The 17,986-nt window shown below is 39.8% G+C and overlaps 1 protein-coding gene across 8 annotated transcripts in view; it reads right to left on the bottom strand.

Moving 5' to 3' along the window:
* Positions 1 to 6,089: 6,089 nt before the first annotated feature.
* Positions 6,090 to 17,986, bottom strand: part of NLRP3 (NLR family pyrin domain containing 3) — a 26,999-nt gene continuing 15,102 nt past the window's right edge. For 5 of the 8 annotated variants that reach the window (XM_023739031.1, XM_023739035.1, XM_023739032.1 and 2 more), the window contains 6 exons: positions 16,314 to 16,397; positions 15,314 to 15,484; positions 14,498 to 14,668; positions 10,067 to 10,237; positions 9,399 to 9,569; positions 6,090 to 8,172 (listed from right to left, as the gene is read on the bottom strand). In XM_023739031.1, the coding sequence (XP_023594799.1) occupies positions 8,073 to 8,172; positions 9,399 to 9,569; positions 10,067 to 10,237; positions 14,498 to 14,668; positions 15,314 to 15,484; positions 16,314 to 16,397 (868 nt within the window). In that variant the 3' untranslated portion in view covers positions 6,090 to 8,072. The remainder of the gene's footprint in view (positions 8,173 to 9,398; positions 9,570 to 10,066; positions 10,238 to 14,497; positions 14,669 to 15,313; positions 15,485 to 16,313; positions 16,398 to 17,986) is intronic. The other 3 variants (XR_002825368.1, XM_023739037.1, XM_023739036.1) reach the window with 3 other exon arrangements.

The raw sequence follows: 17,986 nt of genomic DNA on the forward strand, positions 1-17,986 counted from the left end.
TTCCCCAAGTGCAATTGTTATAAACCCTTAATAAACCTCTCCATTTTAACTTGAAACAGCATTCAAGTTTTTCTCTACAACCGAAGTCTGGTTCATATTTGTGATGAAGGTGGGGGAAAATCTACTGCTTTTGAGGAGAAGGATACCAGTATTGTTGTTGTTGTGGTTGGGTGCTCTCGAGTAGATTCTGACTCAGCAACCGCATGCACAACAGAACAAAACCCTGCCTGGTCCTGTGCCATCCTCACAAATGTTGTTATGCTCGAGCCCATTGTTGTAGCCACTGTGTCAGTTCATCTCTTTGAGGGTCTTCCTCTTTTTCACTGACCGTCTACTTTACAAAGCATGATGCCTTTCTCCAGGGGCTGATCCCTCCTGATAACAATTAAATTGGGGAATCTGAGGTGCATATAACAAAGGGAATCTTCACATCGGGAAATGTGTAGGCAAGCCATAGGGGTTGTTCAGTATCCAGTGGATGGGTGGCTGTGAGCCTTCTCTTCATAGGCCTGGAGGTGTAAGGGAGAAAGTAGTTACCAGAACCTAGAGATACACAGTTGGGTGGAGAGGGTCAACTCATTCTCCTCCTTCTGATCTCCACTGACCCACATCAACCAAAAGCCAGAAGCCCAGGAAGCTCATTAGTAGAGTCCATGAAGGCCAGTGTCGTGGTTACAGAGCAAGTTGTTATTTGTAATGAACTATTTTCTATTGTAATGAGCTACCTAACACAAATCTGAAATCACATCATTCATCAAGACATATTAGTTGTTCCTTCCTAAGTTCCAGTTAGTTTTCTGACACATCTTCAAAGTCAAGAAAGTATCCAGGATTCTCTCTGTGGAATGGCTAAGCTCAAAGACTGCAAGACCTACTCTTCACAGATGATAATAACTTCAATCTCTCTCCACAATGTCATGATGAGTAGTTCTGACCCCGTAAATTCTTTCCTCCAAATCTTTCACTCTCTCTGGTTTGTACAGTGTCAACTTGGCTGAACTAGAACTATGTTTCCTAGGGTCCCCATCCCTGCACGATATTTTGAAGGCGAATGGGAAGAAGCAGACTTTACTCTCTGGAGGTCGTCATGGGTAACTGAGATAAGAGATGTAAAGGTGCCAGGACTTCCAGCTTGTCCTGGCTTTTCCTCACTCTACATCTAGCTCCACTTCCCAACTCCTTGCCTTGCCAGCCAACAACACCCCCAGGTTACCACCTCCACTGAGGAAGCAGCTGTCCAGACTTCTCTACCAGCTCTCTTCTGCAGTCCCATGCCAGCAGCTGTACAAGCCTGGCTTGCCATTTTCCCCTGCATGCTCAGAGTTATTCATCTGCACTGCTGCTCAGGACTTTCTCTGCTCCTCCAATGCTCCCTGAGAAAGACCTTCCTCCAGAGCTGACAGAGAGAGAAAGCCTTCCCCTGGAACTGGCACCCTGAATTCAGACTTTTAGCCTCCCAGACTGGGAGAGAATAAATTTCTCTTTGTTAAAGTCATCTACTCGTGTTATTTCTGTTATAGCAGCACTAGATGACTAAGACAGAACCCCCTAACATCCTGAACTTCTCAAGAGTTTTTAACATCTTACCTCTGTAATAAATTCTCCATTCCATAATACTCAGAGTGATACAATCTCCTAAGGTCATCCTCCTGAGATGTGTACTCAACTCACCCTTCTAGAGACAGTAGGAGGACAGCTGCGAGACACCATACTTCTGTGCTTTTCTCATTTTGTAGACTGGCTCTTAAATTTCAACTATTTGCAATGAGCTATTTTCTCAGTAATGGAAATTGCCAAGTGCTTAGTCTGAGTCTCTCCCAGAGAGCCTGAGACAAAGGCTTTCTTTTAGGAAAATTATTTTGGAAAGTAGTCCTCGGGAACAGGATTGGAATAACAGGGAAGGGTAAGCACAAAAAGAAGGAAAGCAAATACAAGGGAGTATTATTAAACTGACCCCTGAAGTAAGTTCTTGTTTTTGTTAGCTGCCATGGAGTCAGCCCCCAAGTCATGGCAACCAGACACACAGCAAAACAAAATGCTGGCCACTCCTGCGCCATCCCCATGATTGGTTAGAGATCGGGCCATTGTGATCCACAGGATTTTCATTGGTTAATTTTCAGAGTAGAGTTGCAGGTTTTTCTTTCTAGTCCATCTTAGTCTGGAAGCTCCACTGAAACCTGTTCAGCATCAGAGCAACACAAAAGCCTTGGGTGACACATGGGTGGTAGCTGTGCTTGAGGTTCATTGGTCGGGAATATAACTCAAGTATCCTATATGGAAGGTGAGAATTTTGACATTGAATGACCAATGACATCTAAAATAAGTTACAGGGGCTCAATTCCAACAGGGCCTTCTGAAAAGCGCATGAAGTGCAACTCAGAAAGGAGGATTGTTTACCAAGATTCTCACCCTGTGGGTCAACGGTGTCCCCATAGGGCACTGGACCCCTAGTGTTGTCAGTTTGGGCAGCATGGGGTGGTTTCCACAAGTATCCCATGCTGTGTCAGAGAAACCCCACAGCTAAAAGCCATGAATGATATGTGGTGCCACAGATATGAGGTACTACCATGTTACATCTGTGAGCAGCTGCTCATCACAGCAACCCCTGGAGTAAATTGTGGACCAGGAACTGGGGCACAAGAGGGGCTCAAGCTGAGGCTAATCTTTTATCTTTAAAACAATATCCAGAAGTTTAAAATTTTAATATAGTTTATCAAGCTTTCCTTTATAGTTCGTGGATTTTGTCTATTTCAAGAAAAGTAGTACCTCACGTTAGATCTTAGATAATTTGCTCATTTTCTTCTAAGAGTTTTATAGCTTTCCATTTAAAGTATGTATTTAATACATTTGGGATATACTTATATGATGTGAGATAGAGATATATAATTTTTCCAGTGGCATAGCCATTTGTTCCAGGCAGATTCATCAACTAGCCCTTCTTTCCACACCATTTTTAATGGGACTGTCACATATCACATTTCCACACATGCCAATGCATGTACATGAACTCTCTCTTCTGTGCTATATACTGCCTCCACTACACTGAGAGGTCCTGGGTGGTGCAAATGATTAATTCATTAAGCTGCTAACTGAAAAGTTGGAGGTTTGAGCCCACCTGGAGGTGCCTCAGAAGAAGGCTTGAAGATCTACTTCTGAAAAATCAGCCATTGAAAGCCCTATGGAGCACAGTTCTACTCTGACACACCTGGAGTCACCGTGAGTCTGAATGGAATCAACAGCAACTTATTTATATACACTGACCAGTTATTATAGTTCCACGATAAGCCTTGATATCTAGTAGAGTGAGTCCACCCATGTCATCAAAATATTCCTGGATATTCTTTGCCCCTCTCCCTTTTTTTCCATATAAAACCAAAAAAGAAAACCTGTTACCATTGAGTCAATTCCAAATCCTAACAACCCTATATGACAGAGTAGAACTGCCCCATAGGGTTTCCAAGGTGTGGCTGGTGGATTTGAACTGCCGACTTTTTAGTTAGCAGACAAGCTCTTAATCACCATGCTAAAATTAGTATGCTAATTATAATTACATTGAATTTTAGATTATTGCAGAAGGAACTGACATTGTCATGCTATTGAATACTTCCATCCGTAAATATGATATAGCTCTCCATTTAATTAGGTCTTCTTTTTGTGGCTTTTGCATAATTTTTGATAGATTTATTTCAGGTATGTCTTTTTTTCAGTAAAAAAGGATACCTACTTACTGAAGAAAATTTAGCTATGCAGGGAAAATATCACATATAGCCAATATTTGAAGTGAGTAAAATGATATTTTAAAAAATGAACCCTACCTCCACTCTCCAAAAAAGTATTTGAAAGTAAGAATTGCTGGATGCCACCGTAACATTTTCCTCTAAAATGCTCCAAGTGCTAAACAAACAGTTCTAATTGTTTGGCAGGGAGACGAGTATTTTTTGGCAGTCATTGAAAAAGTGACCCTGTAAGCCATTACATGCCTGTCCTAGCTGAAAAGATGCGGAAGCAAAGGTGAGTAACTCAGTCTCCAACCCAGGGAGTTAACAGTAAATATTGATTATTCTTGAAATTAAGAAAATTGAGTGATTGTGGGAAGGATGTTATATTTACAACCATAAACTCACTGACCCCTAAATTTCCTATCTACTCTTTCAAGTTGCTATTGTCAATTTGATCCCATGTGGATAAATTTTTTTTTTATTTCAACTATTATTCTTAGCTATCTTTTATTGCATTCCTACTATGGACCAAACACATTCCAGAAGTCTTGTTGTTGTTATTAGGTGTTGTCATGTTGATTCCAACTCATAGCAAGATCCGATGTACACCAGAACAAAACTGCCCAGTCCTGTGCCATCCTCACAACTGTTGCTATGCTTCATCCCATGGTTGCAGCCACTGTGTCAGTCTTTTTTTTTTTTTAACAACAAATTTATTGCCTCACAGTTCTGGATGATCTCATATAGACAGAACTTAAAAGAGCACAATGCTCAAGGCAGATATTCTTTACTAGTTAAGCTATTCTTTGGCTTTAAGAAGACTTCAGGGGATATTTTTGGTTTAAGGTTAAAGATTATTTCAGGGCAACAGTTTCAGAGGTTCATCCAGCCCCCATGGCTCCAAAAAATCTGGATTCCGTAAGAATTTTAAGTTCTGCTCTGTATTTTCCTCCTTTTGATCAGGATTCTTCTACAGAATCTTTGATTAAACTGTTCAGTAGTGGCTGCTGGGTACCATCCAGTTCTTCTGGTCTCATTACAAAGGGGGAAGTTGTTCGTAGAGGCAATTAGCCACTCTAGGCAGATAGAGTTCAATTGTACCTTGGACGGCCACTTGCAAGCTTTTAAGACCCCAGGCACTACACAACAAACTAGGAGGTAGAACAGAAGCACTCAACACATTGTTTGGTCAATTAACTGGGACGTCCCATGAAACCATGACCCTAAACCTCTAAACCAAGGAGCCAAATCCCTTGTGATGTTTTATTGTACATAAGCAGCCTCAGCAGCTACTCTTAGCCAATTCAGCGTTTTACAGGCATACAACTTATTGATGGCAATTAAATTAATCAGCTGTGTGCTGTAAGACTTTAATTAATATTTTTCTCCCAGAATCTCACTCTAGAGTCAGATTTAAAACAAAACAAAACAAAACAAAATCCGTTACCGTCGAGTGATTTGGACTCATAGCTACCCGACGGGACAGAGGAGAGTTGCCCCATAGGGTTTCCAGGGAGTGGCTGGTGGATTCGAACTACCCACCTTTTGGTTAGCAGCCTAGCTCTTAACCACTGTAACACCAGAGCCCCTGGAATCAGATTACCAGGGTTTAAATCCAGGTTTTGTTATTTTCTAGATGCATGACTTTGGAAAAGTTATTTGCCTTTTCTAAGCCTCAATTTCTCTTCTGTAAAATGGGGATACAAACAGTACCTACTTCATAAGATTGATGTGAGGACTCATTGGGATAAATGAGTGTAGCATGTCTGGTGAAATGACTTCAGGGATCCGATTAATCTGGTTCACCAATGAGGCCTCAGCACCCAGCAAAATGTCTGGATACCTTATAAATTTTATTGTTATGATTAATAATATTTTTAGGAATACTGTTAATCATTTTAATCTTTTAACTTTTATGTTGAAATAATTCCATATGCACAAAATGTTACAATAATAATAGTATAAAGAACATGCTTATTGTCTCACCAAATTTACCCATTATCAACATTTTTTACCCCATTTGCTTTATCATTTGCATTCTCCCTCTCTCTGCTTATATATAATGCTTTATTTTGCTTAAAAAATTGGAGGTAAATTGCATACAGAATGGTCCTTCACTCTTAAACCTTTCAGTGATTATTTAACTGAGAGATATTCTCTTATATGACTACAGCCTAGTCATCAAATGCCATAAATTGACATTAATAAAATAGTTATCTGATCTACTGTCCATATTCCAATTTAGTCAGTTGACCCAAGAATGGCTTTTATAGCATCTTTTCCTTCCAGTTCAGGATCCAGACCAAGGTCTGGTACTGCATTTAGTTGTCATGTCTTTTTAATCTTCCTTTAACCTGGGATATTTTCAGAGTTTTTTGTTTTTTGTTTTTTTTTTTCCTTTTGTAACATTGGCAGTATTGGAGAACATAGTCCCCCATCCCTTTTTAATAGAATTTCCACATCTGGAGTTTGTCTGATGTATTTTCAGTCGGAATCCTATATAGGTGGTATTGGTTTCTTTTTGAGGCATCTTATGTGGAGACAAATGTCCGTTTGCCCTCGTTGATGCTGTATTTTACTATATACTCAAGGTGTTGTCCAATTTCTGCACAGTACGTAGGTACTATTTTTTTTCTTTTGCAACTGATTAGCCATCTGTGGAGAGATATTTTAAGACAATGCAACTATCCTGCTCTTCATTTAAATTTCCCTCAAGATTTAGCATCCATTGGTGCTTTGTACCTGATTCAATCTTTGCTATGATGGTTGAAACAAATCTTTTTCAACTGCGTGCTGTTGATTTTTATAAATTGAGCTTGTATCCAACAACTTTGCTCATTGTTTTAGTTCTAATAGTATGTATAACCTCAAGGATTTTTCCAACTAAATAGTCATACCATGGGGTCTTCATTCAGATATTCCTCAGGGCCACCAAAGCGTAAACTCTTAAGCTTACCAGAACACTTTTAAGTTCCTAGTACTCAGAGATTCCACTTTCTCTCTTTCAAGCTCAGCTATGTTTATTTAAATTATATTTTACCCAGCATGTCAAGGTGTTTGTAGCAGGAAGGCAATCTTCAATAGCTAACTTCACCATGATGTAGAAAGCAAATGTCTAAATCAGCGCTATTCAAAAATGCTGGTCCTAGACAAGACAAAGAGTATGAACCAGAATGTAAATCACACACTGCTTCCTTTTTTGAGAAAGTCTTACTATGAAAAAACAGTCGGCTTATCTTAAAAAGTATGCTTAATGATGTGATTGACTTACATTCCTGCACAAGCTCCTTATCCACAGTTCATAAGCCATATTTTGAGTAGCAGAGTTTGGATGGCCTCATTTTGCAGAGGAAGTAATATTTCCATTCCAAGCAATTCCATGTGGCTCAGGAATTGTCCCATGCAGAGAGAAACAGCTGATCACTATTGATTAATGATTAATGCTAACGGAAGTGTTGTAGATGAGCTGTTTTGGGACGAGATAAATCTCAAAATAAATTCTCACCTATTAAAGACAAAATGCATTTTCCGCATAATACTCTATTTAGTACTCTAAGACCCTGTACGCCTTCCATTCTACCAAAGCTGAAATTCTAATCATTAGCATTACAGTGAGGGCTTTTTGTTTTCCATTGACTACAGTTGGATTATTTGGAAAAGAGACTTAAAAACTATATAAATCAATTTCATTTTATCTTTAATAGTTTAAATAAATAAAGAGTTCTTGTCATAATCTTTTAAAATTGAGGAAAGGAAACAATTATACTCAATAAACACAACAAATTTGTAATATTTTTTGTATCTCCAACAAGCTACAATAAACACAAATTATTTTTATTAGAAAATATTAATGTTATGAAAAATTAAAAATAAATAAGGTGCTGCCACAAAATTGCAACATATGCATAATTATCTCATTCTATATTATGGTCAGTTAAGAGAAAGACGGCAGGAGTGATAATATCAACAAAAGTAAACAGAAGAAAGGAAAAAGATGGAAGGGAAAGGAGCACTAGAAAGAGTGAAAAGAGAAGAAGAAAGACAGAAAAAGTGCTTTATTGAATGAGTTAATCACACAAGGCCACCAAGGCAAAGTATCCTCTGAGGCACTATGATTGGAACAATATGATATTAATGATTTTATTGCCATGGTGTCTTCAACCTAAGGATAAAGAAGATGTTCAAATCTCCTACATAAAAACACCATCAGCAAGCTTTCACTCTCTGAGTCTGGGCCAGAAGAATCACAGAGCTGTGGTCTTGACCTTGGATGGAGAAACATTCATTCCCACTTGTGTGCACGTGGAACATGGGTGCTATAGAACATGGTGCCTGGCAGCCCTGCTTCCATCACTACCAAGAAGGCTCGAAGACAATGGTCAACTCAGGCTTTTCTTCTTGAAGTGTTTCTAATGCACATTTTGTCTCATAATTGAAATACATTTCACACAATCTGTAAAAGCAAATAAAAAGACTTGGGTTGTACTCTTCAAAGAAATTTTCTACCGAGTTTTTAGCCTCAAAAATCTTATTGCATTTCCCTTAACCTCATAAACCTCTAAGCTCTGAAATTCTGTGCTATATGCGCAATACAGTTTCTATAATTTTTTTCACCTTCAATTTTGGAAGATTTAAAATATATCTAGAAGTATAAAGAATAATATAGTAAATTTGCATGTGCTCATTACCTAGTTTCAACAGTTAACAATTTATGGCCAATCTTATTTCATCTATGCTCCACCCACTCTTCCAACCAATGGCTTATTTTAAAGACATACCATGCACCTATACACATTTTACTGTGTAACACTAAATTAAGAGGGTTTTTTTAAACACACCACAATGCCATTATTACACCTAAAAAAGTTAGCATTAATTCCTTAAATATGATCATATATCCAGTCAATGTTTAAATTTCCTTGATTTTCTTGTAACTTTTTTCCACTATGTTCATTTAATCAAGAGCCATATAAAGTCCGTACATTGCACTCAGGTGATATGCCTCCTACATCTTTTTTGGTATACATTCTTCTTCCTTCTCTTTTCTTAAATTTTCCTTGCAACTTAATTATTAAATAAATTGGATCATTTGTTCTGTATAGTTTCTAATAATCTTGATTTGGCTGATCACTTGGGCTGACAGAAGCTATGAGACTAACGAGATAGCCCTTAACAGAGAGATCATGAGTACCTTGGTGGTAATGTTAATGACTGAAGGAAGACAATGGTCACCAAACACACTGCAGATAGGCTAAATTTTATGAAATTTCTTATCTCAATGTTTCTAGAGCACTCTTTCTCCACTTAGGAAACTTCAGAAACAAGACCAACAACATGTGCTTCATGCAAAGACCTTTTCAACTGGAATGAATTGTAGACTTGTCTAGTTCTGTAAAGTACAATCCCTTGCATAGAAATATAATCCTATTTGGCCAGTTTCATTAGGACTGGTGTTTCTTTTGGGAATATGGACGGAAAGTCTTTCCACATCCAGCTGAACCTTGATTATTCTAGATGCCTGGATGAAGTTAAATATGTAGTTAATGATGCATGTACCCTACAAAAAAAAAATTTTAACCTGTACTAACTGGTGGAGGTACAACCTGGAATTTGGTAACTGGTCAATTTTTCCTGAGAACTCTGAACTCCACTGTACAAATCTCTCCAAAGCACGCTTACCGCAGCGTATTCAGGAAGCAGTTCTGCTGTTTGAGTACTTCGCAGAGAAGCACGACACCCAGGTCACCCAGGTCATTGTTGCCCAGGCTCAGCTCCCGAAGGCTCTGATTAGAGGTCAGAAGGGTAGACAGGTCCCAGCAGCAATGTGAGGTGAGATTGCAGTTGTCTAATCTGCAAGAAAGGGGGTGATTTAAGGAAAATGTCCCCTTAACTTTCCTCCCAGGTCCTACAGATATCAGCCTGTAAACTTTAGAACACAAATAGTACACAATTTGTGGAACACCCTTATACATCAATGATTATTTTTCTCTCCTTTTTTAGATGGGACTATTTTTTCAAGGTATTGGATTATGCATATCAAATTAATCACAGTAATTTGTAAATTGATTTTCCCCCAAAATCTGTGTCTCCCTCAAAACTTCCCCAAAACACAAGTCTTATGCTATCCCACTCTTTTGTGGTAGAAAGGAATGTGGCGTAAAAAATCTGAGTTTCTCTCTTTACAACATCTAGAATTCCTCCCAGTCCCATAATCCTTAAATAAACCAAACACTTGAAAGATGCCATCACTTCTCAAATATAGATTATCTAGCTGCCATTCTCCCCAAACTTCCCTCCACTCTCAGCTACCACATATCCCCATCACCATAATAAGCCAAGGAACTTACTCCAACATCTGAAGCTTGCAGTTGGGGTTCATGAGTCCCTCACAGAGCATCTTGATCCCTTTGTCTGCAAGAGCATTGCCCCTTAGGTAAAGGTGCGTGAGATTCTGGTTAGTGCTGAGTGCCAAGGACAGAGCTGGACAACAAACTGACGTAAGGCCAGAATTCACCAATCTGTCAAAAGGGTCAAACAGAAGAGCCCTCATTATCCAGTCTTCCCTGACAGCACAGCTACCTTCACAATGATTTCTTCCAGAAAGATACCCCAGGTTACCATAAGCAGTAATACCCCTAACATTGCAGAGTCGTGTCTTATTTGATTCTTACTTCAGTCTGGCAAGTTAGGCCATACAGTTATAACTATCATGTACCTGTTACAGATTAGAAATCTGAGGTTCATGAAATCATGTCTTTTTCTCAAGGTCAAAGATTGGGCATATGGTGAAGAGAGGTGACAAAGGGTACAAGAGCAGACTGGGTTCTTATAAATAAAGACTAATTCAAGATGACTCAAAATGGGGTGGAGGGTGTGGTAGGAGCAAGGGCAGGCGCAGCAATCTGGATCTGGGTCAGGGAGACCCTTGTGTGCTGAGGTAAGGTATGTCAACTTTACTCTGACTTCAAAGAAGAACTTTGGAAAGTTTTAGAGCAAAGGCTCAATATTATCAGATTTGCAGTTTAGAGAGATTCCATTGGTGTTATGTAAATGAAGTGTGAGAGGAGGGGGGAACTGAAAGTAAAGAGAATAAGGAATGTAGAGTTGCCCTCTGGTTACTACCGGGAAGCCTGCTGGAAAGTCCCACTATTGAACAAGGCAGGAAGGAGAGGGCCGGAGCACGTCAAAGGATGGGGGTGACTGAGTAGGTTACAAGAATTAAAGCAACACTGGAAACGCTTCATTTGTGACACTTGTGTAATATTCAGGGAAAGGAGAAGCAAGTACAATATGCAGCCAGAGAAAAGGGTCTCAAGTTCAAGAAAAGAAAATTTGGCTATATCTAACAAAATATAAAATGCCTAAAAGCTTCAACTCACTAATTCCACTTATAGGTACCCTTCCTAAAGAAATGCTCACACATGCATAAAGTAGTATAAACAAGGATTCTCATTGCACCATTTTTTGTAATGGTGAAAAAGTAGAAACCTACTCAAAAGCTCATCATTTGATGAGTGGTTAAATAAATTATGGTATATACAATACAAATCTATATATAGCAGCATGGAAATTTATCTATGATAAATTCAAAGAGCAAACCATAGGAAAGTATGCTATGATTCCATGTTTGATAAGTAGAGTGAGTGTATGAAGACAGATGAGTGGATGGACAGACAGACAGATGTATGAATGGATGTTCATGCGTAACCAAATGTCTTAAAGTTTGCTCATCAAACTGTTTAAAATGGTTCTCTCAGAAGTGGAGTTAGAAGTTGTTTTCACTTTATACTTCATACATCTGTATTATTTGATATTCTTTCACTGAGCATGTATTACTCTTGTAATAAAAATCTAGCAGGTCTGAGTTTTTGCTGAAGCTAAGCAGCGTATGTGAAATTCAAGGGATTGTAGAAACATTTAGAAAACAAGGAGGCCATTGGTGAAATCCTCAGACCACAGCAAGAGATGCCAACATAGGATCCAGAGAAGAGGAAGTTAAAAAATTAGGAGGAAAGACTGAGTGAAAAGAGAGGAAAAGGGTTTCAAGGAGGAGGTGATGAGCAGAATTAGAGGCAACAGATATCATCCAAGGTAAGGACTGAGAAGGATCTACAGGAGTTGAACCAGAATCACTGAGCACCCTGGGAAAAGAGGGTCAACTGAGAGAGTCTATGACCTGGGCTTCTTCACTTCTGTTCCCTCTGCCTAGAGTGCTTTTCCCTGAGCTCCTTCATGGTGCAGGCCCTCACTTCACTTAGTACCTGCTGAAGTGTCACCTGCTCAAGAGGCGTTCTCCGAGCACCTGGCCAATGTAGCAGCTTGCACTGTCACTCTGGCTTTTCTCATAAACTATATTTGCATGTTTGTTTGCTTGTCTGTTGTCTGTCACTCCAGGTAAGAATGTTGCTGAAAACAGTGTCTAGGTCTGTTTTACTCACTGCTCCCATCGGTACCCACAACAGACCCTCTGGCAAACAGTGCAGCCTAGCAAATAATGGGGCAAATTCATATCTTTTGAACATACCAAGTGCAGCAGAAGTCAACTTGCTGAGGGAGAGTAATAATAGAAGATGAGGAAATTGAGGCATTGAATACAGATTTTTTCTAGAAACTTGTCTATGGTAAGAGATATGGTGATATCTGGAGATAGCTGATGGGACAAGTCCAAGGAAGTGTCAAAGCTTTTTGAACATATAAAGACTGTTAATTACGGAGTAATAGATTATTCCTCAGGAAATACCCTTTCTGGCATATTTTATCTTTAATTCTGGTCTGGTTGATACTTACATCAATAATATGAATGAAGACATATGCAGTTTGCTTTTTGTATTCAGAGATAAAACTGACAGAATCAAGATTCAAATACCTAGACTATGGGTTAAAAGAAAAGGTAAGATGAAATTTAATAGCACTGAATGTGAGGTCCCACCCTTGGAGAGAAGAGAACCAGATGGAGAAGGCCTCGATAGGGTCCACTAGCAATAAGTCAGACGGCACTAAAGGAGTGGCCAATGGGGTCACACAGGGCTATGTCTGCATCTGGGTGTTCTTGGGCAAAGGTTTTAAGCTCCCTTAGTTTTTTGTTTTTTGTTTTTTCCTCCTCTGTAAATTGGGAACACATATCTACTTTGCGGGGCTTTTATGAGGCCAACTGAGATAACCTATATAAAGAACATGGAACATGTGTGATACATATTAAGTGTGTTATTAGTAGTAGGTACTTATTATTATTATTTATTAATTATAAATGAAGAAGAAATTGAAGTTGTCAATTATTTCATTATAATGGGATCAACAATCAATGTCCGTGGAAGCAGCAGTGAAGAAATCAAGTGACTTATTGCTTTGGGCAAATCTGCTGCAAAAGACCTCTTTAAAGTTTTAAGAAGCAAAGATGTCACTCTGATAACCAAGGTGCATTTGACCCAGTGATGTTTGTGTAGAATACTGACTATATTATGGACTTCCAGAAGAACAAATAAATCAGTGTTAGAAGAAACACAACCGGAATGTTCCATAGAAGCGAGGATGGCGAGACTTCAGCTCAGTTACTTTGGACACATCATCAAGAAAGACCAATCACTAGAAAAGGACATCATGTTTGGTGATGCAGAGGGTCAGTGAAAATGAGGGAAACCCTCAATGAGAGGGATTGACACAATAGCCTCAACAATGGGCTCAAACATATCAATGATCATGAATATGACACAGGAACAAGCAATGTTTTGTTCTATTATACATAAGGTCATCAAAAGTCGGAGCCAACTCAGTGGCAACTAACAAAAACAAAAACATCCAACAGGAACTGAGAAACTGATGTAACTGCTAAAAACATATAGAAACCATAGGCTCTGCCAGTAACAGTATAGTGTCCTGCCAAAGAAAGTAAAGGTTCCACCATGCATGTTCAAGAGTACTAGGTTCAGTTCTGGGCACTACATTTTAAAGAACATTAACAAACCAGCTGTAATCTAGGAGACCATGAATAAATTGGTGAAGGTGCTAATCCACACAATACTGAGGACTTAGAGGCCCTTAGACAAGAGATAAGAAGGCCCAGGGTGTAAGTGTTGTGTCTATGGAACTGAGACCTGAGTCACCCAGTGAAGCTCCAGGGAGCAGAACAAGGACTGATGTACAGAATGAAGATGGGGTGCTACCTAAGTGTAAGAACTCTCCCCTAGTTAAAGCTCTATCCTACTGTAGAGGCCACACTGAACAGCAATGACATGCATGCTTGGAAGTGTTCACACAGAAAAGTAGTGACTATCCACAAGAATGTCTTAGAAGGAAGTCTTTCATTCATTCATTCATCTTCATTCAGTTGAGCTGCACAACTTCTAAGGTTTCTTCCAATTTAAGAATCTCTCATTCTGTAATCCTAAATATCTTATTCTATGACCAACAGTTTCTGTCGAGTTAACTCCGAATCATGGTAATCCCATGTGTGTCGGAGTAGAACTGGGCTCCATAGAATTTTCAGTGGCTGATTTTTCAGAAATAGATCACTAGGCTTTTCTTCTGAGGAGCCTTTGAATGGACTCAAACTTCCAACCTTTTGGTTAGCACCCAAGCTTGTTAACTGTTTGCACCACCCAGGGACCTCAAAATGTCTTATTAACAGTATATTACATGTATATAGTGCTTCAAACCACTTCAGACAGTGTGTCTTCGCTTACCTACCCTCAACTCCATCTGATTAGAAGTAACTTTCATCCATATTTTCCAAATAACTGGAGAGAAGTTGTCCTTCTGCTAAGATGCCCAAGAAGACTTACCCCAATTTCTGCAGCTTACATTGTGGATGCTTTGCTTTTTCACACAAAATTCCAACTCCTGCGTCTCCCAGGGCATTTTCCCCCATGTAGAGTCTGGTCAGGGACTGGTTGGTGGTCAGGACTGATGCAAGATCCTGACAGCAATCTGATGTGAGACAGCAGCTGACCAGCCTTCCACAGAGATAGCAGAGTGTCACAATCACGTCTCTCTCCCCAGTTACCGCCTTGGGCTAGAGAGGCTCGTACCTGCTTCTGTCTCTAGTCTAGTCCATACATGAGACGGGAGTGAATCCAAGCTCTATATTAAGTTTTTATTTTTATTTTTATTTTTTTTTTAATATAATAGCAAGTAAGATCCTTCCAAGTCCATCCTAAACTTACACTGCTCCTGCCATTTTTAAGCATCTTCTTTGCTTAAAAATTCACATCTCCCAGAAGTGTTCAGTGAAGGGCTCCATAGAATATTAAGTGTCTACATTGCTTTAGCCCAATGTTTCCTATTGGGGTGGGGACTGAGGGTTGCATTTGTTATGAAGTTCTAAAATTCTTCTACAATCATGCGTTATACTAGTTTTATTTTCTCAGCTAGGCAGTTAAGTACTTTAAAGGCAGGCGTCATTACTTTTATGGCATACGTTTTTCTCCAGGGCTTAGTATGAGGCTTTTCTCATAACAAACACTAACAAACAAACACTCAGAGATAAACACAGGAAGTCCTCTATCAGCCAGAGCAATTCTCACACTAAAACTCTAGCCCCTTGTGCTTCATGAAAGCTGCAGTCTTACCCTTCATAAGGGAAATTAGTTCAGACTCACCAGAGCTTCCGCAGATTGCAGAATAAATGCCGCAGTCCCACACACAAATGTCTGACCCCAGAGTCTCCCAGGGCATTGTCACTCAGATCCAGTTCCACCAGCTTCTGGTTGCTGCTCAGGACTGAGGAGATGTCCAGGCAACAGTGACGGGTAAGACCACACCGCCCCAACCTTCACACAAAGAACAGAAATAGAAAGAATCAGAGCATGGCCTTCTTCTCTACAACTGCCTGACACTCTATGTTTGATTTCAGCATCAGGACACTTGTTTTATCATGTTGCTAACGGAAAATTATAACACAGTTTTCATTAAAGTATAATCTTCTTATAAGAGAACTCCTGAATACAACTTAAGACATCCTGGGAAGTTGGCTCTCAGGCTCACTAGCTCACAGCCTGAGACCACAATTACCAAGTACCAGCCCGGGAGGTCTCAAGAGAAAATAATATCAGGTTAACTGTAATGACTCCTCAAATGAATAAATGGCATGTTCTGTTTTGTAAATGAAAAAGGTAAACCTGTGAGTTTCACCTCCTTTCCACATGTACTTTCAATTCAAGTCCTAACAACTGAAGTTCCCTCAGCTTAATGCTATCCTGTCTAGGGTTGTACCCATCTACTTCTTTCCTTCACCAACATTGTACGCCTTAGCTCCGTTTATGATTTAATCCCAGCCCTCCATCTGAAGGAGCAAGAAACGTTGATTCTTGATTTGTTTTACAATCACACTATCCCCACCACCACCACCACACCACTACCAACAATGTGTCCCTGCCATTGGGCAAGGACAACTTTCCATCTCCTTTCTAGGACAATATTTTATATGTCCTAAAGCCTGTTGGACCACCTCCCTCTCTGCCCCTATCCTGACATCAACTGCAAGCATGTGAACAACCAGATCTCTACTTATCCACAGAACATCTCTTAATCTATCAAGTTTTCCTGTTTGTGTCTCTTGAGACCACAGCTCACTCTCTAAAATCACATAGTGGCACTCACCATGCACAGGGAGCAACTGTGGGGTGGGGGGAGGTGTGGAATGAACTTGGAGAGGTAGGTGAAGTGCAAAAAAACAGCCAGAGCCTTAGAAACAAGGAGAGGGTTTGTAATTTATCAAACGAGCAAAGAGAAGACATTTAAGCAAAGAAACAGCATAATGAAATTTTAAAAACAATCTTCTAACTTCTGTGTGGAGAATGGATGTGTGAGGGAAGTGGATGCAGGGAGATCATACAGACAACATTATTTTAATAGTATTTTTTGAGCTATGGTATGTGTGATGACTTTTGCCTAGATGGTGCAGACACAATGGCAAAACAAACACAAATCCTGTCCTCAGTGAGCTGACAGTCTAGAAAACCATTGCAATAGTGCAGGCAAGTCATGGTGGTAGTTTGACCTGGACTGGTAGAGTGGAAATGAGGAAAGCGACAATTTGTTGTTGTTGTTATTGTTAGGTGTCATAGAGTTGGTGTCCCGACTCATAGCGACCCTGTGTACAACAGAATGAGGTACTGCTCAGTCCTGCTCCATCCTCACAGTTGTTGCAATGTTTGAGCCTATTGTTGCAGGCACTGTGTCAGTCCATCTCATTGAGGGTCTTCCTCTTTTCAGCTGACCCTCTACTTTACCTAGCATGATGTCGTTCTCCAGGGACTGGTCCCTCCTGATAGCATGTCCAAAGTACATGAGACAAAGTCTCACCATCCTCACTTCTAAGATGCATTCTGGTAGTACTTCTTCCAAGACAGATTTGGTCATTCTTCTGGCAGTCCACGGTATATTCAATATTCTTCACCAACATCATAATTCAAAGGCCTCAATTCTTCTTTGGTCTTCCTTATTCATTGCCCAGCTTTCACATGCATATGTTGTTGCTTTTAGGTTCCTTCGAGACACTTCCCACTCATAGCAACCCTATGTAGAACAAAACGAAACCCTGCCTGTTTATCATGATGTTGCTTATAGGTCCAGTTGTGAGGATTTTTGTTTTCTTTATGTTGAGGTGTGATCCATACTGAAGGCTGCGGTCTTTGATCTTCAACAGTAAGTGCTTCAAGTCCTCTTCACTTTCAGCAAGCAAGGTTATGTCATCTGCATATCACAGGTTGTTAATGAGTCTTCCTCCAATCCTGATGCCTCGTTCTTCTTCATATAGTCCAGCTTCTTAGATTATTTGCTCCGCATACAGACTGAAGAAGTATGGTGAAATGATACAACCCTGACGCACACCTTTCCTGACTTTAAACCACGAAGTATCACCTTGTTCTGTTCAAACTACTGCCTCTTGGTCTGTGTACAAGTTCCTCGTGAGCACAGTTAAGTGTTCTGGAATTCCCTTCTTCACAATGTTATCTGTAATTTGTTATGATCCACACGGTCGAATGCCTTTGCGTAGTCAATAAAACACAGGTAAACATCTTTCTGGTATTCTCTGCTTTCAGCCAGGATCCATCTGACATCTGCAATGATATCCCTCATACCACATCCTCTTCTGAATCCAGCTTGAATTTCTGGCAGTTCTCTGTCAGTGTACTGCTGCAACCATTTTTAAATTATCTTCAGCAAAATTTTACTTGAAGAAGGGAATTCCAGAACACTTAACTGTGCTCACGAGGAACTTGTACACAGACCAAGAGGCAGTAGTTTGAACAGAACAAGGTGATACTTCG

This window comes from Trichechus manatus, unplaced genomic scaffold (assembly GCF_000243295.1).
Source record: "Trichechus manatus latirostris isolate Lorelei unplaced genomic scaffold, TriManLat1.0 scaffold00128, whole genome shotgun sequence".
Lineage (NCBI taxonomy): Eukaryota > Metazoa > Chordata > Mammalia > Sirenia > Trichechidae > Trichechus > Trichechus manatus.